Source organism: Mycteria americana, chromosome 6 (assembly GCF_035582795.1).
Source record: "Mycteria americana isolate JAX WOST 10 ecotype Jacksonville Zoo and Gardens chromosome 6, USCA_MyAme_1.0, whole genome shotgun sequence".
Taxonomy (NCBI): Eukaryota; Metazoa; Chordata; class Aves; order Ciconiiformes; family Ciconiidae; genus Mycteria; species Mycteria americana.
In genome coordinates, this window is record NC_134370.1 from 12,265,812 (window position 1) to 12,293,359 (window position 27,548).

Consider the following 27,548-nt stretch of genomic DNA (forward strand, 5'->3'; position numbering starts at 1 on the left):
TACAGCGATAAAACCAATCATTTTAATTGAAGCCATTAAAAAAAACCATGTGAGGCAATATAAATGATAAAATTATACTTAAGAAGGAATAGCTAGCACTTTCTGAAAAGCTTTAAAACAGCAACAGACACTTTACAAAAGATTTGAGGGAAGAGAATAAAATTTCCAAACTACAGGTACTGTAAAAAGGTAACATTAACAATTATCTTATAAAATACAGCAACAGAGACAAAATGGATACTCAAGCTCCTTTGAAACTAAGCCTTCTGGGGTCTTGGTTAAAATGTATGTTCAAAAACTATTTTAAACAAGGACTAAATACTTCATATATTTTAAATTTACAGGTCCCTGGCATAAACGCAGCACTATACACATCTTTCCAAACAAGCAGTAAGTACAATTTCATTTAACCATGCGTGGTGTCATCTTCTACAAAGTCTTTGGCCATTTCTGCCGTGATGACGTCAATATGACTGACCTGGTGGAACAAAAAGAAGTATACAGTTATTACAGTATGTCCTGCAGAATAAGACAGACTTATTTCCTGAAGCATCCAGGACTCATCAAGAGGCCTATAATAAAGTTCTAATTTCCTTTAAAGAACATGACAAGGGACATCTGTATATGTTTAAATTCTTTTTCAGGAAGGAGAGAACTTTTACACAAGACTGCGATATAACTAGAAATCCATCACTGAAATACGACTGATTCACTTTCAACTCAAGTCTCAAATGCACAACTTGATAACGTTCTCATTAAACACTATAACTAAAACATTATTTACCTTGTTTCTGAATTTTACACCATAGAACTTGTCAGCTGACTCAAGCAGTTCAGGCCTAAAAGTTGTTGTAATAAACTGAGCATGTTCAGCTAGTTCCATAATCATATCTAAAAAAGAACACATGAATTCTTTATTGATGTAATCTTTTCAGTAAAGCAGGACAGGTATTAATATAAAAGACAGGCAAAGAGTTTGCTATTCCGTATTCAAAATGAGGTTTTGGTTAATTAAGAAAAAAAAAAGACAACCCACAAATCGAGAAAGTATCCATACCAGGTTTTTAAATATTGTCATTAATTCCAGTACCAACTCTGACAAATCCAGCCACTCAGCAAAATCAGTGGGGTATTGAACTTCTATGATGAAAAGCAGTGTAAGCACTCTTCCAACAATGCAATGAGCTAAAAGTTCATTTTTAAAAGTCAAACTTCACTTCAAAACAGGACTATTTCCACCACACTGAAGTGTAGGAAGGAGGCCCTTCAGACACAGTAGACAACACAGAGCTTCTACCTAAAACCAAATTCACGAAAGCTTCAGAAGGCACAAAGTTAAATTCTAACACGTGTTGGGATATTAAAAAATGTGCTTTTATGATTAAAAACTTTCATCTTAAACGTCAGGGGTGAGAAGACAGACTATCACCGTCAACCATAATGAAGAAGAATAAAGGCAGACAGTTACCTGAAACAGCTTTTCTGTGCTGAGCATCCAAGGCTTGGTCAATTTCATCAAACAAGTAAAATGGAGCTGGATCACATTTCTGGATAGCAAATATCAGGGCTAGAGCCACTAAGGATTTCTGTCCACCTGAAAGTTGCTGCATTTCTCTCATTTCACCCTGCTTCCCTGTGAATGATACCTAAGAAAACAATGCAACAGTAAGATGATTTCAAAATATTAAACCACAACATCACTTGCTATTATAGTAAATAAACAGGACCAATTAAATGTTGCCTTTTAAAAATATAGTTAAAAGGCAATCTAAATGAATATTCAGAGTACTGAAACACAAATATTTCTCTTTACCCTTATGCCAACTCCAGTGAACTGGTCTACAGATGGAACACTGCTCTGAGATCCAGATCCCCTTTCACTCTCAGTGCTGCCTTCACCTTCATCCTGGGACTGACTGCCCTCTACATCTCCTTTCTTCATCACTAACGTGGCCTTGCCACCAGGGACTAACTTCTGGAATACTTCACTGAAATTTTTTGACACCTGAAAAAGAAACAGTCAATACACCAGCTCATTTTTACATAATGAAATCAATTGCAGACAACAGCTGTTTTTACATGATCACACTAAGTATCTGCGTCAAAGCAGAGATCCACATTTGTTCTTAAGCATGAGTAGAAGTGAGAAACATACGCTATACAGAGCTTGGTTTAAAAACATCTAAGCTAACTGTTTTTGTAGTGTGAGAATTTTCACAAATTTTTCAAGCAAATGGTAGAATTAAAACATAAAACAGCAGCAAAAGCAAGTATAATTTATTTCAGTAAACTTTGGATGAGATCTCAGTTAAGCAAATGATCTTTCAAGAGAAGACTTCATATACTTCAGTTAAGATCCTTTGTTAACATTAGGAATTACTGTCATTAAATCTGGAGAATGGATTTGGTGCAGCGTTTATTACCATTCCCCAGAAAGGACTGTACACAGTACAAAGAGATTCACCAGAAAGGAAGAATTTACGAGGTTTAAAGCAAAACTAGAGTTGCACTACAATCAAGATGAGCGCCTTTTTAAAATGCTAGCTTATTTCTTTTTCAGTATTTAAAAAACCCACAAACCTCAAGTGACCTGATACTACCACCTTCTTTTATTATAGATGTACTTAATATCTGCTTCTTCCTCTATAGCTGCTACATGTGACAATTTGATTTCAGCACCAGTGTCTTTACAACTGTTGCCATTTTGTTACCTGTTTGAAAGTCAGCTGAATAGCCTCATATTTCCTGAGCTCAAGGACATTCATCAGCTCCATGATAGATTTGTAGCCTCTGTCCAGCTCCTCTTGTCTTTTTATCAATTTTTCCTTCTGCTCCGAGAAATTCACAAACTGATCTAAAGCTTTTTTATTAACATGACTGTATTTCTTCAGTTCCGTATTGCACTGCTCCAGTTTGCGGAATAACTGTAAATGGAAAATATTAATGTTATCTAAATGACTTGCAATTCTAGCCACATTTGACACTCAAGATGTACATGATGCAAATATTTCAGGTCATGAAAGTGAAACCAAGCACACTTATTACCTGCTTTAAACTTAAAGTCTGATACTTTTCAAAAGCCTCCTGTGGAAGTGAACCCAACTCTCGGATTTTCTTCATACATTCCTCTTTCTTCTTGAGGAGCATGCCTTGCCTGTTAGTCATTTTTTCAAGTTCTTTTGTGTCGTGGTTAATGGCATCCATATGCTCCTTTTCCATGTTCTTCCAGCGTTCCATGCTCTTCTGAAGCTCTTTAATTCCTGCTTCTGTCTTGTCAATAGAATTATCCAGATCTGAGATATTGGGGGAGAACGCAAAACCCAAAGTGGTAAGTCTTACATGCCTGCATAAAATCAGCAATTATCCAGTCAAGTATTTACGAAACAAAAAGATAATCTAGAGAAAGAGATCTGTTAAGGAGTAGGAAGTTACTTTTGAGACAGAAAGCTTAAAATCCCTCTTTTCTTCCCCATGAGTACATGGCTTAAAAAAAAACCTAACAAACATACTAAGGTCATATTGTTAAAGTCTAGAAAGGAAGCAAAACAAAAGTTTGAGCCATACAGATGCTATTTCCTATTTGACAGCAACTTAGTTTTAGACAGGTTGGACAAAATTCAAGAACAACTATACAAGATCATGCTTGTATTAAGGTTGCTTCAAAAGTACTATGTCCTGAAGCCAAAAGTCTGTTATCACCAACACATACTGATTGGTACTACAGTGTGCAATTGTGGACACTTTATGTACAACATGCACAAAATCTTGTTTCACTTATCTTTTGGAGTAAGTTCCAAAAATCTGTTACACACTATGTAACTACTAGAGCATATTTGAAATTAATGACTACTTCTCATATTATGGTCTATTTATAAACCAAAATATGGTATATGTCAACTTTCAAAACCCTGGAGATTTTTCTTTGAAAAAATGATGCTACCAACCATCTGACCGTGCCAGTGTATCTTTCACTCGTTTGTTGATAGCCTCAAGTTCCGATGTTGTAGCAGTAAGAACTGTGCCACCTTCTGTTTCTCGTAGCTCATTCAGTTCCTATGGGACAAAGTAAATGCCACCAAGCTTCAGCATGGAAGGAAACAAAAGTATAAGCCAGACAAACAAGTTATCTTCTGCTACTCTACATATAACTGTATCAAATATTTTAGTAAAGTTTTAGAGAATAGTTAGATTTTCAAACACATCTGCCATTACCATGGCCCTATTTATATATAGGCTGTGTATTTAGAGTAGGATTTCTGTCAAAAATTCACATGCCTAAAATACTGTGCTGAAATTTAAGTAAAACACTTAGCTCAGATTAGATATAGGGAAGCAAAACCCACCACAGATAATACAGGGTAATGAATGAGTATTTATGAAATTATTAATATGTTAAAACCCTGGAAAGAAACTAAAAACAGATTGCAAAAGTACATTTAAGAGACAATCCTTACTTGTTCCACTTGGTCTAAGCGTTTTCTCAGATTCTCATTGAGATATGTTTCAACTCTTGTGATAATGCCTTCTAGTTTAATCCTCTCATTCAAAAGCTGTCTGTTTTCCTGAAAAAATAAAAAAGTATATTAATTGCCTTAACTGACTCCTAAACAACTATTTTTTTCCTTTTTAAAAAAATTAAGACAAAAACCCACTCTTCACACAATTCTGCGTATTAAAATATCGCACAAGTCTTTGAACTGTTGCTCTAATTTTAACAGGTAGAAAGAACCAAACAAATATTTTTGCAGCTGCCTAGTGTAAGAGTCAGCCATAAAAATCAGTAAGTTTAAGAAACTGTATTAGCATCTAAATCCAATTCTTAAACGCAGAAGACCTTTAGAAAGTATACTTAAGAAGTAGTATTTTTTCAACAACATGGGTGTCAGACAAAACCTTAGCTTTTGTCTCATCTACCATGTGCTTAAAGGCATTGTTTTATTTTCCCCACACTGTGCATCATGCCTTTTGGATTATATCCATTTGTATTTATTGTTGTAAAGTCCAAGACCAGAGGCAAGGAAACTGTGATGATTCCAACATAAACAGCCATAATTCTTACACAATACAGCGAGGAAAATTCACCCAGCACTTGAGAAAAACATGCAAATACACTTTGCAGATGAGAAAACTCCAAACATGCTGTCCTACTACTGATGAAACACTACTTTAATTACACTATATTCATCATAAATGACTTTTCATACAGAAGGACAAAAGTAAGTTTATTGGGAAGAAAGGTACCACATTTAATGGCAAAATATTTTCATTTCCTTACTTGCTGTAGTTGTCGAATTTCATCATTAAGAGCATCCACACGTTTCTGATCTTCAAGACTGAGCTGAGACAACAAATCAGTCCCCAGTTCCGCTTTTAATGATTCTCTAGTTGACTCCATAGCATGTAAACTTGCCTCCAGGCTCTGCAAACTGCGTTGCTACAGAACAGATATTAGACAGAATCATTCCTCAAAGCAATCTGTAGATTTAGATGAATTTCACTTTTCTGTTTACATAAACGTATTTGTGACATATCTCTATTCATCTCTTCATATTTCATATTATGATGTTAACCAGAAAGGAATGCAAGTTTATCAGTAATATTAATGAAACAATTACTATAAAACCAGTAACAGCTTTCAATATCCCCATACTATACCTTAGGCATAAATGTCTTTTCAGACTGCTGCCTCTTCTCCTTCAGCATTTTCATCTCTGACAAAATACTGTCTCGAGAGGCTTTGAACTTTCTCTGCTGTGTCTCAATTTGCTGCATTTGGTTCATTAGCTGGTCAATCTCATTATTAATCCATACTGTGGGCTAAGGAAAACTCTGTCCTTGTTTTAAAAGCCATTTTATACCTACTAGTACCTTCAATTTTTATTCTGTTTGGCATATTCAGCTGCCATCGAAATAAAAACCAACCAAACAAAAAACCCCACAAAATGAAAATGTTCGCTTGTACAGGATAAATCAAGAACCACCACCAAAAGTAACCTGAGCATCCTTATCGATGCCAATGACAAATGAGGAAAGCTTCATTTAGCTGTTGATTTTACAACATGGCACCCAAAAGAACACAAGGATACATTTGAACTTGTAAGGAAAACTCAGATCTTAAAAAATACAGAAGAGCAGATGCCTACATTTAAAAAGAAATATTAGAACAATACAATTATCCCTTACTCAATTCTGAGGCAAAAAGTGTAATTTGTTCGTGCTAATTGATATAATGGCTTAAGTCATGGTGCAGAGCTTGCAGAGGATTCTGTTTTAATTTATGCTGAATTGCTAACATCATGTTACTCCTACCACAATGTATATTAACATGACATCAACTTAAATGCCCTAAAAATTAAATAATTCCCCTAAGCAGAGGTTACAGTAAAACACTTCACTACATACTTAAACATTCTGGGAAAACTGAATGAGCTACAGAATAGGAAGTTAGTAGGAATAGATATTTTACTTTCAAAACAACTGAGGTCTGTTTGGGGTGTATTCCAAAAGCTGCTGTCAGACTGCAATAACAGCTGTTGTTACAGTCACTGATCTACCACAGCTGAAGGGTATGCCACATAAGAATTTCTACAGGTTAGATGAGCACTCTACCTACATCCCCTATAGATCCCTCCTCAAAAAGAAACCCAGGCCTAAAGATTTTGACTTAAATGATAGCAAGAAAGACTTCTCAGTTCCAAAACAGTAGTCCTGGTTAAAAGTTAAGTTATACTGAAATCAAAGGGTCCAACAGGTAATTGGGGAATTTAACTACAAGCAGCAGGAATTCAAGCTCCCATTCCCAGTTACAAAAAAAGCAAGCTACCTGTACAGTCCACATTGGGATTAGCGTTAAAATTAGTTTCTGCACAAATCCTTTTAAACCATATGCCTACATATTTATAGTTTAAAACAGATGTAAGGAAGGGGAAAATGCCACACTTAAATACTTAATTGTAGATACACAAATTGAGTCCTGCACATTGCTTATAGGTAACAATAGGAAGGGTAAAAGACATTCATTATCGCTGGTGCACGTAAAGCCAGCTGGCAAATTCAGTCTATTTAAGTCACGTTTAACAGACCATTTTTACATTCTTCCACTGACTTTAAAAGTATGTACCTATGTCTTGTTAAGTTTTGCTAATCAGCTATGGATCTAAGCATAGGCTTCAGTGTTCTGCTGCCCTAAAAGTGTCTCTAATGCACTGTTGCAGGTCAAAAAACAAAAGGAGTTCAGTTCAAAGGACAGAATGACCTGGATAATGGAGAAGAAAACTGTATAAACCTCCCCCGCCCCTGAATTCTAGATACTGGATCTCAAAAGGACACTATAGCATTAAAGAGGTTAGAGAAGAAGGTGACAGTTACTTGACTTTTCATACAAAGAGACTGAAAAGACCAAGGGTGTCAAGCAACTCAGAACTTAATTATAATATAAGGCTCTCCATCTCCTCCCCACAGCCTAAGTGGACTATGCAATATACCAATTCAGGACACAAGCACTAAAAATATAGCATGAGTCAGAAGAGGCAGTGAAGATTAACACAGATAACAAGAATATCTGGTTATAGTAGTTACTACAACAAACTCTAGAAGGAATAGAAAGCCTCAAAGTTTAGGGTTTAACCCCATCTCTAAGCTTTAAAGATCAAGATCAAATTTGAACAGCGACAGATTACTAAAGCTCCTTTTTCCTGAAGCCTACAGTGCCAGCTGCTCTCTGAAGCAAACTATCAGACAAGGTGTGCTGCAATTACTGTTTTTCAGTCAAGTTTCCCCAGTACAGAAGTTTTCCCAAAAAATTAACAGCAGTGATATAGAAACTATTTCTTAACTAGTTGCATTGATCTAAAAAAATATTTTTAAGAAAGAATGCAATTCAGGCACACAAACAATGGATATATTTTAAAGTCTGTTATTTTCAATGGTTCTACACCAATTTTCATATGCAGGGGTTTTTTTTGTTTCTGTTTTACCATTGATTTCTTTGTTACTAAAATCCCTACAGTAACATATAGAACCAGGCTGCACAAGCAACAGTCAAAACAAATGCCACAGCTAATATGTAACATGATGTTAGTCTCCTGTTTCTCATCTATTACTGTAACCACAAAACAAAAAGCTTTGTCATCACATCCTTTCCCCAAGAACAACAAAAGGATATTTTCAATGTTTCTGCGTAAGTTTTCATTGAGTTTTGCTTCGAGTTCACCAAGTTCTTCTTCTGCCTTTCTAACATCTTTTTGCAATTCAAGCCGAGATTTCCTTGTGTCATAATAACCTCCAGTCAAAGCACCACGATGGCTGACTTGATCACCTAAGAGCACAACAGAATGAGACTATAAACTGCATGCCGTATGCTCTCCATAACGTTCAGAGCAGTTTCCACAATACAACTTAGCAGATTAACTAGAACATTTCAACTAACCTACCGAAGTGCTGCATCAGTATCAGGAATCACATATGTATGTTTACAGTAATTAGGGAAATGTTTATTTCTGTATTCAATGTAAAGTGAATTTCCTTTCTCAAGACCAACACAGACTGCTAGGACCTCCTTTAAGCATTAGCTAATTTTTTTGTTTTTGTTTTAATTAACTTCTGAAACCATACAGCTTGAAGGAAGAAAATACTTATATTAAGGGAAAAATGCAAATGCCTAGCACTATCAGTTTAAAAAAAAAAAACCAAACCAAAAAACACACACAACAAAACACAACAACTCAAATCTTCTGTGAGGGAGAAAACAAAGGAGAAGCTGAGTAACTGGCAGCATCTGTGGCTTATAGAGTATGCTGTTACTGAAAAATTAATCATTTCCTCCTCAGACATCCTTAGGAATTTTTTCAGATTGACTTTAAGAGACAAAAAGACAACAGTAAGCCTGCAGGGAATCTGCCCTCCAAGAACAGGCAATTAACAAGAGAGACAACATAACATGTAAACATGTCTCGTATGCAGAAGAATTCACCTTGCACTTATCAGTAATTAATGCTGTACATTCCCACCCTAAACACTGGTTTAAGTTTGTGGGAAAACACCATAAATATTCCAGGAAAACAAACGCCTGTTAAATTGGAGAAGACAAAGTGGATGAATACAAACCTAATCTGCTTTACAATTCTCAGGATGGAGATACACAGCTACTAACTTTTAGATCATAAGAAAATTCAGCTTGTGAAGAAATTCTGTATTTTTAAGCACTGTACTTAAACAAGCACAACCTTGTACATCTCAGTCAAGTATACTATTATTTAAAATAATCTTATTTTGACAACACTAACAGACCATGTTTAATGAGCCTCATGTTCCAGGGATCCCATTTTTACAATAAATAATCTATAAAATTGCAATATTTACCTTCCAGAGTAATACAATCCATAGTGAAAGCTCTGGCCAGCTGGGTAGACACTTCCATGCTACGACAAATTAGAGTCTTTCCAAAAACATGTTTGAAAGCTTTGTCAAATCTTGGATTGTATCTCAGCTTACTGATCATAGGAATAGCATCCTGAAGTGACAGTGATTTTAATGAGAACAACATATTGATACAAATATGGCAAGTATATTGCAACTAATTCATACACAGAATTCAAGAGAGCCCTGGAAAAAAGAAACTACCATCAAGAGGAAAAACAGAATACACTCCAGCCTTATAACAAGAATTTCTGAAAGTTTAGCATATCTCAAATTCACTGAATATTAACATTGGCTTCACAATCAATAAAATTCTAGAATGAAGACTTCTGGAGCGTGTATATCATTATTTACATACAGGATGTCAAACCGTGAACTCAAAGCACAATGTTGTGAATGACACTTCGGAAATAAACAGCTGTCAGTTCGTAGAAGGATGACACACTGACTAAACGTTCAAGACAAACACATAAACACTCTATGGAATTCAAGTGCAAGATTTTGCAATTTTAGCTTTCAAGGCTCAAGCCTAGCTGTTAGATCAACTGCCAGGAATCTCATCCGAGTATTAAATTGCTACTGAAACAAGTTGAGTAAGTATCATAAGTTGGCAGTAAAATTTTTTTCCTCCAAAAAATTATTCCCTTCTGTAGAGAGCAGGACACAAACATTAACAGTTTTACTAGTAAAGCCCTCCCAAAATAAGCACACTAGAAGTCTGATTGTTTCCTGTTTATTTTTCCCTATGTTGGGGGGGGGGGGGGGGGGGGCAGAATCTATTTTTAAAGAACTTATTCCACCATGATTATTGTAGGAAGCAGTTAACATTTACACAATTAATTCACTACTAAAATTTCAAATAAGAGCAGATACATTTCAAGAAAGTATTTCAGAACTACTTTTTAAGTGGTTGTCACTGAAGGTTTATTTATGCATTTTTAAATATAAAAACACTACTCATTTCCAGTAACTTTGAGAAATTGTCCACAGCTGTAACATGTTAACACTGCTCTTCAGCTTTTGTCCATGGCAGCATTTCAGCTTAAAGAATTACAATTCAGTAATTCAGGCAATTATTGATTATCAGGTTACAATAAAATTCTACTTCATTTTAGTATCACCTATTTACTTGTAAGGTGAAGTTAAACTTTAAAGAGCAAATACCTGGTAGGAAAGTATTTTCCTATAACAAGGAGTTTTTTATGTTGAGAAGCATACATTAGTAGTAGTATTTAATGGCAGACATTCAACAGCAAAGCAAGTGGTGGGCAATAAGCAATATACACAAACAATTCAAAATATGAGGCTTTGTAATTACAAAGTAGAAGAAGGTTCAAAAGGAACTCTAACTCACATTAGTCTCAGGATAAGCAGTATCTCTAACATCCAGCTTGTTCAGAGGAAGGAAAGTAACTTCTCCGGGAAGGTTCATTTTGTTAAATTCCATTAGGATCTTTGTACTGACCTCATCAGAATCCACAATGTGATAAAACAACCTAATTAACAAGACCAACAAATAAGCAAAACTTTACTGTGCTAAAAGCACTAACATATTTGCATGGGAACAGTAAGCATGCAGGTACCATTAAATAACATATTAATAGAAAGCTGCATTGCATTTTCTCTTCGAGTGTGTGCCTTAGAATAAGCAAGTGGATACACTCTTTTCATTTTCATTAAAATGGGATCAGCCAAGAATTTTACATTCCACCCTCCAGTCAGAAGAGCAGCTCAATATGTGTACAGTGTCACTGTGTACACAGCCTTTTTTGGTTCAACTGCAAACCTCTGTCCTCCATACCATTTCCATATACAACATTCAGCCCTCTTTGCATGGATTTAGTAGAGAGTTTGCATCTTATGCCTCTGTACACAATCAACAGAAACAGAGACCACATCTATCTCCCTGTGCAGGATAGGGACTAGCATCAGAGGGATTGAAAGAAGTGATTTTTCTTTTGAAAACCAGAGTTCTAGTTCTCTGGTTTCTTTTGAACCAGAGTTCAGTTCTGAAAACTGTAGTTCTAGCTGAACTACAGTTTGCTTGTTACTGCTTCTTTCAAACTATGGGGCACAACAGGATTCAGAGAGAACAGTGAAGTACTTTGAAGAGACACTCTTGTTCGCACAGACACAGATGAGGGACTGCATTTCAAATTGTGGTAGCATCAACATTTCTGTGTGATAGTTTGCAAGATCATGTCACCTCTGTCCTCTTTCCTGCCCTTATGCCACTATGTACTTTTCATTAGAAAAAGAAATTGTATGACTACTCATGAATTAGAATAGGGGACTGATCACACAAAAAGACTGTTTAAATTAATTTGCAGTGTCAGATGCTACAAGAAGTGGTGGATCACCCAACAGGCACTTACTTCTTCTAGAACACACATTACACACAGCCTCATTAACACTCAGCATCTTTTCAGATAGCTTTTAAAGAGCAGTTTTTGACAGTTTAGAGACCATCCTCACCCATGAGATTTTCTAGTGTAAGTGAAATAATTCTTATTGATTGTTGTCATTGAAACATCAAGCACTGCTTACTGTAGAATCCTCCAAACTGGAAGATGCTGTCCATTTTATTCAATATAGGTCAGCCTCACCACCAATCCTTCCTCCTAAACGTCAGGAGTGCAGGTCTGGGGCCTTTTTCAGGCGTCTTTGTGTGGTTTTGTTTTAGGTTTTTTTTAGACAAGATCAAGAGCAGCTAGGATTAATTTTTAAATAGGCAGAACTCTTAGTTCCTTCTTGAAGGAGTAGCAGTTTGATCATGCTACATAGAAGGCACTTTGACAAAAAAAGGACAAGAGCTCAAGTCCAAAAGAATAAAACTTTCAGCAACAACTGGCACCAACAACTAAATTGTAACACTGCAGCTGCTTTAACTTAAGCAACACTAAAGAGCATGTCATTACCTGTTCCCTGCAGTAACTTCAACACAAGTGTAGAAAGCCGGTTCGCATTCAAAGTTATTCATCACAATGCCATGGTAGCCATTTAGAACATGCTGATTTATGCCTTTTCGACGGAAGTGCTCCAAAACTTTGTTTATGCTGTCTATACCATTCAAAATGGCCTGTTAAAACAGAACTCATTATTATACATTAACTGCAATTAAAAGATGTAGAAGTAATATCCATTTTACCTTTAACTTTGTGAAAGTCATAACCTCCTTTTTCACCAAGTTCCTGCTAACTAACCTACAGCTCCAATATAAGATACCTAAATATTTGAGTCCGCCACTTTTCAATGTTTTTTTGGTTGTGTTTTTGTTTGGTTTGTCGGGTTTTTTTGAGCTAAAGGATATCAGAAGAAATTTTAGAAGTATTCCATTTTCAACTGGTCTCCTTACCTCTCCTCATTTACCTGAGTTACGCAACTAATTTCCAAGTAGTTCTAGAGCTATCAATATTTGAAAAATTCAGCTTACAAATATAATGGGTACATCTTAATTATGACAGTAAGACCATAACCAAAAGAAACAACTGTCATATCTTTCAGATATGACTATGACTTGTCCTTTAAGAATGAGAAGAAAGGCTTCCACAAGGAATTCTCAAATGCAGGGTATCTTACCTTTCCTGTTGCTGCTCTGAGAAGCTGCTGTTTCTTTTCTAAATCCTCCCGCTTTGCAGCAAGAGCTTGTTGTTCTGCATTCTCTTCTCTCCATAGATAACTACAGAACAAAATAATTAAAATATTTGAAGTGTGAATGAAGTCTGAAGATTTTATTATTGTTATTCTCAAAGACTGCTAATCTAATCGGCAGGTGAAGTGCAGGAGTTCATACATGGCTATATTTAAAAAACATACCTACATGCCATGTTAACAACTACACAGTTGGGGTCCTTCACATTAAGTGAGATTCAGACATATTTCAATGAATTACTAACTTTCTTTCGCTCTGTAGTTCATCCTTTTTATTTTTCACTTCATAGTATTTTCTGTCCAGTTCTTCAACACGAGCCTTCACTTCATTAAGATCCTGGTCCAGTTTCTAACACAAAGAAAAGAACAGTATGAAACTACAGCTCTCTACGTTCAAAAATCTTTCTTTTATTCAATACTAAATTACTACTTAAAATTCAGAAACAATTCCTACAAACGTTTTAACCAATTTACAACAAACTGCAAAAAGCATTAAGAATAAATACATCTTCGTAAGGGAGCACTAACAAGGTGAAGTTATCAAGTAGACTGCAAGGCAGGCCCTGAGTTGAGCTGTGCGTCTGAGTATTACAGTGAAATGGCTCACTAAGTCACAGTAAGAAACTGAATCAAAACAGTAACTATCATATACATAACTATGTGTAATCATGCTCCGAAATAACATTTGTGATAAGAACATACATACTAGTCTTGCGTACCATGCCACACGGCTATTAGTCAAAAATCTTAGCCTGCTCTCCAGCAGTACTAGTACTTTACCACAGCTGCTGTCAACAGCATGCTGTTTAAGCCAATGCACAGACATCCTCCCCTTGCTCAGCTAACACTTGCCATTTTCAAAGCAGCTCAGGGCTAGCACTCAGATGTTTTCATAGTTATCTGTGTACAGGAGAACTAGCTATGTTCTCAAAACATAGCCAAGTTTTTCCAACCTAACTTTGCAAGCTCCCCATCACGTTCACCCAAGACACCTAAGCATAAATCAACCTTAAGGAGAAAAAGAAAACCAAGACATGTTTATAAAAGGAATCAAAGGCCACCTCAAATTTAACCTATTCATTTCTACAGAATTCCTATTGAGCAGTACAATACAATTACAGTCAGTGGTAAATGCCATTTCTTTCATTCACCAACTCAGAGAATCATTACTTTGCTAGTGTGGGCCCCATCCAAACAGTATTTTAGTAGAACGCCATCGTCTTTGTACAACTACATTCCTAGACTTTGTCAGACTGATCCTCGATTTCAGTAGATATATTACACAAAGACCAAGAACGCTGTCTATCAGCACATGCAGGGTAGCAGCATTGACACTGGATGCTCTCTCACCATAAGTGCAGGGATTTTCACTCCTGTAGCTCCTAGCAGGAGTGATATTTTTGGATTGTAATGCTGTATTCGCAGTGTAAGAGCTGTTTCTGAATGGAAATTAAAATCTAAAAGTTATGCAGATAATACTGAGACAGATTAATTTTCTAACATGGATAGGGACACAACTTCTAGCCAGCTGCAGCTGTGGTGCAGAGGTGCAGTGCTTGCAGCACAGTTTAAAAGATCCTGTTTAGGGAAGGTAAGACAAGAGTGAAAACCACCAACGTAGACCTCTATAAAACATAACAATTTGTTATCTATATGAAATGGCCATGTTCAACAGACAAGAACAAGGCAGATCTAACTCTCTTCCTGAAAACTCAGGCCAAACACTTTGCGGTAAGTACCAGAAAGTCAACATATAGAGTGAAGTCAGATGCAGTGCTAAAGGGCATTTAGAGTTTATCTGCAGATGTTTTTAATAATACATTTTTAAAAGACTACACTCAACCAGAAAGTTTCATCATCTTTATAAGTAGGCACTAAAGTCTAATTGTCCAAGATTAGACTGAGTGTTTAGCCCTTCCCTCAAAAATACTGAGAAGTAATAAGCTGAAAACTTACACTGTACTGTTCCAAATTTTTCTCCTTGTTTGCCTCTGTATCCTCTAAATCCTTGTGTATAGCTGCAATCTGCCGCTTCTTGTCATTGATGGCTTGATCTAAAGACTTAAGTTCTTTCTTTATCCACTTATCCCTTTCTTCTTTGGAAGTAAACTGGCTTCCTCGACCTTGTTTTGCATAAAGATCTGTTCTTTCCTGCGTAGCCTGTGCAAGTCTATTTTGAGAAGGGAAAGACATGCTGTGTTATAAAGATATCTTGAATTTATTAAGAGTAAGCACTAAGAATTACCATAAGAATTTTCAAAAAGTGTCAAACCAGGCTCTAAAATTTAAGCACCAAATCAGTAACAAAAAGAAAAGGATCATGTTATAAACCATAAAATCACCCATAAGACTTTGCAAAACAAAAAGTCAACAATAGTCCATAAAGTGGATAAGCTTAAAGATTAGTTTCACCAAATACTGTTCCCCCCAACAATAAAGGAGGCTTTTTACAGACCATCTGTAACGGCAGATATCTACCACATTCTCAAGCAACAAGTACAACTCTGAGTTAATTGCGCATATGGGTAGTATCGATAGTATCTTGGGGTTTTTTTTGTTGTTGTTGTTGGTTTTTTTAAAACGTTTTGACTCCCTGTTGTAGAATGCCACAGACCTAGCAATTCCCCTCTCTTCTTTTTCTTTTACACTGTTGAATTTCGGCTCTGTTTCTGCTAATTCTTTCTGCTTCTCCTCGATTTTCTCAAGAAGCTTTTGCCTCTCTTTTAACAGTCTTTTCTGAAAGTCAAACAAAGCAGTACTTAAAGTTAGGTAATATCAGGAACTGTATTATTAGATAAATACACACTTCTAAAGAATAATTTAATCAAAAGATTGCAAGATGCCATTGCTTATCTGATACTACGCTGTTTCAACACTTAACAGAAATGAATTCAGTTCCAATCAGAACAGTAAAGAGGGATGAAATGAAGCATTCTCAAGAAGCTAAACTATGCAAGCAAGGAAGGTCCGTATGGGCCAAACAACCAAGTTCAAATTAGTGCTACAAACAAAACCTTCCTTCCCAACACTTGCAGCAATTAAGATCAAGAGAATTATAGGTGCTTGATTTTGCAACATGCAGGATAATAAATAAAGGATCATGACACAGGAGTCTATGTTTACATCCCCTAGAAGCACACAAAAGATATCACAAAAAACTAAGATATCTGTCCAGCAAACCTTAGAAAGCAATGAAAGGCCACAGTCTAAAACCCAGAACTTCAATGTACAAGTATACTATCTTGTGCCAATGACATTTTAAGACTTCATCACTGTTACGTACCCTTTGTTCACTGTTACCAGCTAATTCATCCTGCAGGTCTTTAGCCTTCAGCTCTAATTTAGTCCTCTGTTTAATCTGCTCCTGTCTTTCAGCACTAAGTTGTTCTTTCTCTTCTTTCATTGCCGAAATCTTTGTCTTCAGTTCTCGAACTTGCCGTTCTATTTCCTATGCAAATTTAAGTATGTACTATCTTAAACACTGCATGTACATTACAGTATCTATCACAACTGACAAGATCATTATTATATAGATCAAGATACATTAAAAGTGTGAAAAACGTCTCCTGTTTCCAAACAGCATGAAAGCATAAAATAGAATTTAACATGGTTTAGAAACTGCCTCCCCCCCAAAAAAAAAACCCACAAAGCAAAACACACCTCTGGAGAGCCCTTGTTAAAAGTATTTTTACCTCCATTTTATCTCTAGCATCTTGCTGTGCGTCTCTCAGCTGCCTGGATTTCTCTCCACTTGTCTCCCGTTTGGCAGAAAGCTGTACGGAAATACCACCAATAGCTTAAGTAGCAAGATTCTGTTTTAGTAGTAGTTCCAGAAAGAAAATAATTTTTTAAATTAGTGAAGACGTTGACAGGATTCTACCAAGGAATGCAAGGAGACGTTGGCAAAAAGCAAATCAACAGCTCATGTTATATGTTGTATTAGCAAAGATATTTTACCTCATCAAGCTTAGCTCGGGTTTCATTAAGCTCCTGATTATAAATGGTGTATTCTAATGCTCTCCTCATTTTATCCCATTTCTGGTACTGTGCCAGCTCTTCTTTTTCCTCTTCTAGGGTATGCAGTCGCTCTTCAATGTATTTCAACAACTCATTGATCTTCTCTCGCTTGCCCTCTTTAGAAAAGATGACAAGATTGAAGTTCAGTTAAACACTGTAATAATATTCCCACACATTTAAAGCTACTGAATCTCCTCCAGTGATTAACTATTTGTCAACAGTTATGAAACGTGAAAAGGAGAACCCACGTCCAGAAGTTCCCCCAGAAAACATCCTAACAGCAGAACTGTTGGTACTAGTTATGTAAGGCAACACAAGCATGTACTCTCTTGGCTCACACACTTAAAATAACTATAGACTATAGTACATAAACTTCAGTGTTTGCATAGCAGTAGGTGTCCTGATTTTTGATGACTGTCAGCTGACATCACTTGTGTTTTGAACAATATCCCTACTAGCCTATCTAAAAAGTTTTATTACTAAGAGCACACATGAAGTCACTTATTAAACCTTCTGAGGTATTTAAAATTCAAGGAGGAAATATGACATGCTCTGTATCACTTAACATACCACAAATAAAATCTATCTAGCAATTAGCTTTACTGAAAAAGCCATAAACCTTCAGAGCTAACAGAATTACTGTGGCATAAAACATTCATTTCTTAAACTATTTTTACCTGTTTCTTTCATTAGCGAAATACTCTCTTCTTTACGTTCATCGTACACTCTGGTACCAGCTACTTCTCTTAGTAACTTCAGTCTTTGAGAGTCAGGAGCTGTGGCCATCTGGTTGATCTGAAAATTCAAGATCTGTGATTTCAATAGCCTTCTCTGGATGTATGGCTAACCATGACAGATGAAAGACTGCACTTTTTTTGCTGCGTCTGCTTGCCCGAGGCTTTGGCAGAAAGATTCGGATACCTAGTATATACCATACTACTTTCCTTTTGAGACAATTACTTTAGGATGGCAAGTATTCTGCTTGTAATGAATTTTGTTGGTTTTCCAATGCTACCAGTTATTGCTAAAACTCAAGATACTAGTATTACATAAACTGAAGAAATCATTACCCACTCCAAATTATATTTAGGGAAACTCAAGCTTAGGCTTTTAAGTCCGGGTGCTAAACCAAATAGTTTAAATTTCTCCATAAAACCATACCAAAATGTGGGGGTTATAAATTTTAGAATAATTCAGATCATGAAACACTCATTAATCCAACATTAAATCAGTCATACAATTAAACCTACTGTAAAACTTATTTTCCTTCAGTAGAATTTCAGTGGCTGCATCCTTTTATAAGAAGGTAACTGTTTCTAATGTGTATTATATTAAAACCAGTACGCGTATTTTGGCTGTAAGAGTCACGTGCACCAATCCCCACTACAGAACACAAGTGACTTTCCAGCTGAAGTTGTTTCTTCCAAATACACACATTCAGCTGTATAGGAAAATTTATCGCGATAAACATTTGAGACACTGTACTGCTGGGTCAGCATTTCTGACATCAAGTGTTTCAAGTCTCCTGCATTCCCCTTTTAAGTATGCTTTTCAGTACTCTTTTGGAGCTGACAGTTATCAGTGTCTCATGGTGTCTCACCCTGTGAGCCATTACACATAATCTGTCCTTTGTCTCCAGATCTGGGTGTCCTTCGAAAGCTCTGGTAAGCATGCTTTGGTCTTGAAGACCAGTTAATACAGGCCATGTTGTGAGCCCTTTCCCTGCCGTGTGTTTGCTTTTGGTGCTTCCACAGGTTTCTATTCATCCTCCATTGGCAGTATTTTTAGCCTCTTAAAATTCTCTACAATTACTTTACTGCCTCATCTTAAGGCCCAGAAATCTATTAATTGACACTGAAATAGTCATAGGAATAAAGTTTGCTTTGTATTTAAGTATACAAAAAAGCACATGACTGCAAAGATTACCATGGAAAAAAAAACTTTTCTAAGTATCAACATTACAGACATTAAAACTCTTTTCTTAAAATTAACATAAACTACTAAAACAGTAATATTTGCAAAAGCAGCATCTACAAGAACTGTTTCAAACTAAAATAGATTTAGGTTTTGGTTTACTTCTGTAATAATTGAACTAAGTTTGGCATCCAGGAAACGTGATACTCTTGATAGTGATTTCTTCTACTTCGTGAAAAAGAATCTTACCTTTCCTTGTTTGACAATATAGTAGGGATTACTGCGAGAAAATCCAGCACTTTCAAGAAGATTCATTACATCATTTTTCCTGAAATGTTATTATGAATCTATTAAAACACTTACAGTAAAAGTTACAGCAGTAAAAATTCAGTAAAGTATCACAACTATACATCACATACTATATTCACTGTGTGCAATGCATGCTCCGTTTGAAGAAGCTTCATTTGATAATAGCTAATTCTAAAATGAAATGAGAGAATAAAAATGAAAGATATCTAAAGTACTATAATGTTGGACAGAGATTAAGAAAGAAGCACTTTGAAGCAAAGAGGAGGCAAATACAGGTAAAGATATCACAAGGAAGGATATGAAACAATCTAAAGTCTGGTAACTCTTCTATTTAAAAAAAGCTCTGAAAGAAATATTATATAAGCAGTTAAACATCATGTTAATGAATAGATTAAACTGTAAATTCAAAGTCTGCTGTCTATTGCACGAGGACTGATGTCCTTGCTGTCAAACTAGCGGTACTCAGTATTACACAACTAAATTAGCATTGCTCATGGAACTCATGAGAATTAATTTATTTCAGGCTAGAGATGCAAGTGTTTCGGTATGATTAGAGAATTTTACAGATATACTACTAGTCTCATTCAGCTAAGGAAAAGAAGTACCTACGTCACCATTTTCTTGTCTAAGAAATATTGGTCCTTCTTGGCTCCAATGACTCTGCGAAGTGAGACTTCCTCTTTATCAATCTTAAGAAAACAAAACCCAGTAAATTTAACTGCTTGCAGTAGGCATGTGTAACTAATCCAGAATGGTTATGGCACTTTTTACCAGAACCAACTCAAAACCAGTTACCGCACTGAAGACTTCTATAATACTGAGATACTAGAGTCTGAAGTGATCATCTATTTCTGAAGTAGTGTATTCAACTTACCGGTAACCTGTTGTCTGAATTGTCAAAAATAATTTCCACAAACGCTGAAATAACACGAGGACCTGTACCTTCCTAAGAAAGGAGATATTTGGTTAGATAATTCCCACCTTAGAAGGTTTCTGAGCTCATTCGTCTCCCCTTTTCCCTGACAATCCCACTTCCCCTTTCCTTCCAAGGATTTGAGAGTCCAGACCACCTACGCAATATCCAGTACATATATTTTTATTTCTGAAAATCTTGGATACACATTCACAGATGTGCATTATTACTTTGTAATAACTTCCCTTTCGCCAAAGGGAAACAAAAAACATTTAAAGATGCTTCCAAAATAATTGGCTTAACATATTCACAGCCCAGCAATTTACCATTTTTGTAGCAACATTCAAATGCATTAGTTTATTCTTTAGTCTTCCTGTTATACACCTTCACTTACATGCAACAAAGCCAGTCTCTGCTCTGGGCGAAGATGACTAAACTCATCACTGAGGACAAACTGAATTGCTGTAATAAAATAGTAAAGAAACAGAAGATTTATTCTTTCCTTCAGGGAGATATGCAGGAGTTTAACTCAAAACATACTGTTTTACTGTTGTATAGTAAAGTCATGCCACTGCTAATATCTTATAATGTTTCTTCATTAAAAACCTTAATCTGCTGATCTTTATCACTCAGGCTGCTGTACAGTAGAATTTCTCTGAATAAGTCTCACTGTCACCACCTTACTAGTACACTGCATAAACATTAACAATGCTGTACAAGTACAGGTTCATGAGCTTTCCTCTACAAATACATAGCACACAGGCTAGGTTAAAAATATCACTAAAATACTTAACACTTGGCAATTTATAAAGACTACCACCACAAAGGACACTAACATCTTTGACCAGCATCTCTGCTCCTCCACTGATGCTCCCACACCACAAAGTCCACCTCATAACCATAAGTTAAAAGGTTGTATGAGCTGTGCCATACCGCTATAGAGTCAGCTTCGAATTTAGCCACTAAGAATGTCTAAAGTAACTGCGATTATCACAGTCAGCTTTCAAGGTGGGTGACTTTTAGAATCAGTTTCCTCCTGTAAATACTTTTTTGTCATTTAAAAAATCTTAGAAGGCCCTTAGTAAGAGAAGCCAAATACTGGGGAAAAACCTTTAGGTAAGTATTAAACAAGTGTATTGAGATCTGCCTTTCATCACTGTCAAATAATGACCAATCTGCCACTCCTTGTTGAGGACGAATATTTGGTAAACCAATTTCTGGCAAAAACAAACAAACAAAGAAACCTGGTATCATCAGCATCCCCGTGCTATTATTATTAAGAAATCCATGCTTACCATAAAAAAAGTTGCTTTTTCCAGATCCATTTCTTCCCACTGAAAATAAAACACAAAGTATAACCTCAAGTTGACATGAGTTAACATTGCAATGTACATTAAATTTTGCATATCAATATTCAAGAACAGAACCCAAATATAACACAGCCAAACAAAATCTCAAGGGAACGAGTCAAACTTCGTAGGTGGATGACTTAGTCATTGTCTGAGAACAAGAGAGCAGTCCTTTCCCCACTCAAACACATTACAATGACTTATGAACTCCAACACTATTCCACAATGAGAATAATTGTTAAACCAATCCTATTTATTCCCATCCTTTTCTTTTTAATACTGATCTCCTGGTGGGATAAAAACAGTAGACCTAAATCCAATTCTTCTGGTCCCAGCATCAATTTTTTATACTTAACCAAAGGAAATCACTTGCCTGTACATTCAGGTTGACTGTATGAACTTCTTAATATTCCACCTGCTAATTCAGCAACATTGTGTTTTAAAAAGACTGGAAGTAGTACTATTTCTATTTAAAAAATAAAGGTATAAGAACACTGCATTATACTAACACACAGTAATCTCAGTGTTCGTTCTGATGTGTTTTAGCAAGGCTCAGTGTCTTATCTTTAAGATTAGCACCTACTGTATTAATTTCAAAACTGCTTGCCTTCCAGCAGCAATGAGTGTCCTAGGCTTTTCATCCCTTCCTGCCTACATGCCCTCCAGATTCACCTCATCCCCAAAATTACTTGGGATTGCTATGAGGTCTTTAAAAAGGCAAAATATAGTGAAGGCAGATTTTTTTTTCCTTTTAAAAACACTAATACCTGGATGAAGTTTTAGCTCCCGGTGAAATAACATTACATAATAGGACATGCTATTCAAGTCACATGCACATTTTTTCCAGTCTCAGAGTAAATCCTGACTACTAAATTTTAATGTCCAAAATTGACTGTTTTCTGTTGGGTCAGCAGTCTCAAAGTTGCTGCACAATCACTAAAATCAATGCAAATGAAAAGGCAGGACCAGGCATCCATGGGCAAAAATAGAGGCATGAGAATGGTGGACAACAACATGCTGTTACATTACGTGTTATTTATGAAACTGCACTTTGAAACTTGTATTATACTTTTGGCAGTCCATTCCTCCAAAGTTGGAAGAAAGAGGATCTTCTTCTCTGCAGCAGTTTATAGCAGCTAGTGTACTTACTTATCAGAAATGATCACACTTGCATACAAAAAAAAAATCCCATACAAATTCTCTGCTGCTGTTCCTGCGAGGACAGCCTTTAAAGGGTATCTGGCTGATAGAGATCTGCACATATGGAGGAGTTTTACAGACCTCACTCAATTTCTTAAGACTCAGACATACTATTGTCACACTAAAACTGAATGCTAGCATTACTTTGCTGTAAGTGGAATACGCCTTGTGACATGTTACAGACAACTGTAAAGAAGTTTCCTAAACAGAAAATACAGTCAAACATAGGCAGAAGTATTAAAAACTATAAAGGACTTTAATGTGAACATCATCTGAAATAACAGTGCAACTCTAGACAACTATCAGAACTTACCAATAACATTGTGTTTTGAGCTGAATGGGTCCACAATGGTTTGGTCCCTGTAGCTTCGAAAGCCCTGAATGATTACCTAATGAGAAGAGCGAGTTATTTTAACAAAGTTCTCTCTGTTCTTGAGCAGTTTTTGAACTATAAGATTTTACAGAATATTACATCAATTATAATGTACTTAGTTTCCCCTGCCCTTCCCACACATGCTTCAACCTTCCAGCTCAAAATCAGCAACTTGCCCCTCACCTAAGCATCACTTTAGGGACAGATTTTTCCCCCCCACATCTCTCCATCACAAGAGATGCTGGTACTTATCTAGGCCAAAGCACAGTGAACAAGAGAGTTCTAAGAGTCTTTTTGCAACAAACTACACAAAAATATTTATTTGAATCAAATATTATATTGGGATTTTCTTTCCTGTATATAACAAGCACTTACCCTAATAGGGCCAGATCTATATTTAATTTTTATAATGCAATCCACATACAGCATAAGAATTCTATTTGCAAATTCTCCAAGTAGAGCAACTGCAGACTGCAAAAACTATACCAGACTCTACCTATTTTACACGCAGTACAGCCTTATTTTGTTTACTGTGCAAGCTAAAGGGAAAAGTAAAAAAGCAAGCTATCCTGATTCTAGTGAATTCACTTCCTAAATAGACAAATACAAACCTACACAATTAACTTTAGGAGCCACTCAAACAGTCATCTAGAAGCAGCATGTCAAATTTCAACTGTTCAATTTCAGTAGTGATTTGAGGTTTGCTGGGCCAAGTAACATACAAGGTACAGAGTGACAATATCCCAATACTTCAGCAGTTCTGCACAGCAACAAAATTGATCCAACCTCGAGCATGCACATTCCAGCATTAAGCAACCTTTTCCAAACATTAAAACTGTGCTGAAAGACTATGCAGCATCTTTGCTCTGCTCAGAAAGACAGCAGCCACCTGAAAAGTTTTGATGTTTGTAAGCATTCTTGCTGGAAGATCTGCAAAGGGACCAGAGTTGACATTTAATCATTATGTCCTTTGCCCAGCTCTTCCCCAGCAGAAGCAAGACATTGTTAAAATAATGCCAATGTTTCACCGTGATGGCTATCATAAACTAAGAATTACTTGTTAGGAGGACAGCAAAACATCTTACAAGATATTTCTCAATATTATTACTGCTGAAGTTTAGAATGTTAAATTATTTATACTTTGTTTTGTTTGTAAGGTCTATGGTCCTGTCACCATTTTCTGTTTTTCTGAACATCATCCCTTCTCTCACATCTTCAAGTATTAAAATAGCCCATATTCCAGAAGACGAGCATAATACTTGGTATCTGAGGAGCACATAAAAAACTTCAGCAAAAAGCTCAGAACTAGTACTGTAAACATTAAAGCAAGCCTTTTCCCCCTACTACAAGAGCCTACATTAACCATACACCTGAGCAAGTCAAGAAACAATTACCTTCAGAACCACATTCATATTCTGTAATATTCTGGTAGCACGCTATACAAACGGTGGGGAAAAAATCCTGTCTGTAAAATTTACTAGACAAAAGACTGGGAGAAGAAAGCACCCTGATTTATTCACGTCAAGTTCAGTCTTAAGTCTTTCTTCCACTATGCAACAGCCCATTATCAAGGATTATCACACAAAACTCCTCTTGCCACCTGTTTATAATAATGGATTAAAACCTTCTCACTAATACTGAATGAAAATGCCATGCCAGACAGCAAATCAAGCACTCGAGTTTATAAATACTGAAATGAAATAAAACTTAGAAGGCATTAACTAACTTTTAGTCAGAAATCACAGAGTCGTTCTCTTCCCAGGCACTACATATCTTCCTTGTCAAATCCCCTTTGCAAAATTATTTCATTACTGGAATCTGAAGCTAAGAATATGGGTAGGCAGAAAATTCCTAATACCTTGAGCATCAAACATCAGATCCAAGCAAGAGCAGCTATTTTGGAAAAGGAGTAGTCTGCCACTTCCTCCAATACTTTGCCTATCTAAACCTATTTTGAATTGCAACTGTCTGTGCTCCCTCTCCTCGGGCAAGATACAGTTCTCATTAAGTACCCGCGCTGTATTCAGATCTAAATCCAAAGCAACCGTACTGGAAGTAATTACGGATTTCAGAGTGTTATGTACCAAACTACAGAAAGCAAGTCTAAAACAACGTATTAACTGAAGACTACCCAGTCACCGTGGCTGTAAACACAGACCCCCACCTCCCATAAAAAAAAAAAAACCAAAACCAAACAGTCTGCCTCATCTGCCAGATGGAGGCTTTTGCAGTGATAGCAAGCTCGCCTCCGTACCAGTGGCTTTCAAAGGAAACACAGGAATAGCAAATCTCACTCAGGTCTTGTCACCAACTCTAGGCCACAGCAACTATATTCACTCATTCTGATTTTGAAAAATAAAAATTAAAACAAAACAAAAACCCGAACATTTGGCAGACAATGCTGCTTCCCAATTCACCAGATTTAAAAAAAAAAATGGAAAGAATGGGAAAAAAATTGGTCTCTAGTACTTCTACAGTTTACCTATAATATTCTAAAAACATACAGATTGGAGTAATTCATCTACTTTATTCCCATAAGAACCTTAAAACCTCTACAAAAAGGTAAAAACAACCAACCATTATTTCTTGGCTATTACTACAGAACCACAAATTTTTACTACACACACACACTCAGGCATCACAAGAGTAGGATACAGGCAGACTCTGAACACCATTTTCCCCTGCTCTCAAGTTTTTTTCTAGATGGCTTCTCACTTCATCCATGCTACATACTCTGAAACATCATAACTTCTTTATTGCCTTGTACAGCCTCAGATTAAGACTTAAATAATTTTAATCTTCAAACTCCAGGAATGATTTCTTGTGAAGCAACAAAATAAGGCATATTGGTGGAAACAAATTCCCCCTCATCTGTTTTATTCTCATGTTCATAACTTGTTATGCTCTCTTCTATAGCTCCTAGAACAGTACTGGTTACTGAACACCTAAATTTCTCTTTTTTCCAGATGAAACTCATTTCCCCTGTTCTGACTTAATGTGAACTTCTTAGTCTGATTCTATATATCTTCACTACTGTTTACTTTTGTGCATTTCAATCTGGAGAACAATAATTTTTATTCAAAGACTTTAAAGCAACGTACGCACCTGCAATGATAGATTGATTTACTAAAACACGATCAAAAGGCATTTGAAACACTCCCTAGTCAGCCAAACAGTTGATGAAAACCTGATTCCTATGTAGAACATGCACTTTCAAACATGATAAAGTATACTTCTTAATGAAGAAACCCATAGGTTGTCGGAAAGCCAGGCAAATTCTGAGTCCACTGAGAAATGAGAATCCTAGTAGCCTTTGTATGAACATGCATAGACAGTGGTATGAAAGCAGCCATAAAATTCAACCATACTGTGCAATATACTATGCAATACGACTGCAGGGATATACTACAAAAGTAACATTAATGATCGCCTCAGACTTAAAAACTATTTGAAAAAAGTCCATACTAGGCCCTTCTTTTTAACTGAACGTTACCTGTAGATTGCTTGTCGAGAATGAAGTATAATAGGTTAAATGGTCCATGCCCGGGGGCCTAAGACATCACCCCAATACAAACAGTAACTGTTGTTTCTCCCGGGGAAAGGGGCAGACAGAACCAGTTTGAACTGAAACCCCAAATACAGTCACATTTCCTCACTAAAACCACATGCAGACTTAAAAAAAAGAAAAAATAAAAAAAGAAGAAAACCCACAACTTTAACAGTTGAAAGACGCCGCCTGACCGCGGAGGAGAGCCCCTTGTTTGTGTAGAAGCCCCGCGTGGGTACGAGCCTCCCGGCCTTGGCTCGGCCGTCGCCTGGAGGGCCGGGACACCAGGGCTGCCCCGTCCAAAGGGTCCCCACAGAGCCGGAGAACAAGTCCCGGCTCCAAGAGGGCCTCCCCCCAACGCCACTTCACACCTGCAATGAATGAAACCAGCCGCGGGAACCAGGGGAGGGAAGGCACCCGCCTACCTACACGGTGGACTTGCTCCGTGGCTGGGCGGGGGACGCTCCCCCACTCACCAAGGGCCGCGCTCTCCCCCCCGGGACAGCGGCGAACCAAGCAAAGGCCTCCGGACCCGCCACCAGCCAGCGGGCCTCTTGCTGCGGGCCGGGAGCTGGCTCTGCCGCTCGCCCGGAGGTTGAAGACCCCCCAGCGCCGGGGCAGGGCAGAGCAGGCCGGGCCAAACCGACCCAGCCAGGCCCAGGCCGCAACGCACGAGGCGGGCGGCTTGGACCCCGCCGGCTTACCTGCTTGATGTACATGTCTGCGAAGAATGGGGGAGGCGCCCGCCCCGGTACCTCCTGCCGCCGCTCAGCCCGCGCTCACCGCCTCTTCCCAGCACAAGAGCTCGGCGTGACCCCCGGGTCTCCACTGCCGCCTCCTCCCGCCCCTTCAGCCTCC

General features: G+C 37.1%; 1 protein-coding gene across 1 annotated transcript; it reads right to left on the reverse strand.

Moving 5' to 3' along the window:
• Positions 1-27,548, reverse strand: SMC3 (structural maintenance of chromosomes 3). Its single transcript, XM_075504567.1, has 29 exons — positions 27,395-27,548; positions 23,084-23,159; positions 21,517-21,555; positions 20,616-20,683; positions 20,183-20,254; positions 19,918-19,997; positions 19,249-19,327; positions 17,763-17,880; positions 17,026-17,201; positions 16,761-16,841; positions 16,352-16,516; positions 15,683-15,804; positions 15,025-15,238; positions 13,314-13,417; positions 12,997-13,096; positions 12,336-12,496; positions 10,772-10,913; positions 9,361-9,511; positions 8,165-8,317; positions 5,656-5,807; positions 5,276-5,434; positions 4,455-4,562; positions 3,945-4,053; positions 3,046-3,293; positions 2,712-2,924; positions 1,814-2,005; positions 1,469-1,646; positions 785-891; positions 1-478 (listed from the first exon to the last, which is right to left on the reverse strand). Exons 1-29 carry the CDS (start codon positions 27,407-27,409, stop codon positions 407-409), a joined length of 3,654 nt encoding a protein of 1,217 aa, XP_075360682.1. The 5' UTR covers positions 27,410-27,548; the 3' UTR covers positions 1-406.

Coding starts and splice junctions, on each gene's coding strand:
- SMC3 (XM_075504567.1), bottom strand. Junction 9,512..10,771: donor CTGCTTATCCTGAGACTAAT/GTGAGTTAGAGT, acceptor CTGTCACTTCAG/GATGCTATTCCTATGATCAG. Junction 479..784: donor GTGTAAAATTCAGAAACAAG/GTAAATAATGTT, acceptor TTGTTCCACCAG/GTCAGTCATATTGACGTCAT.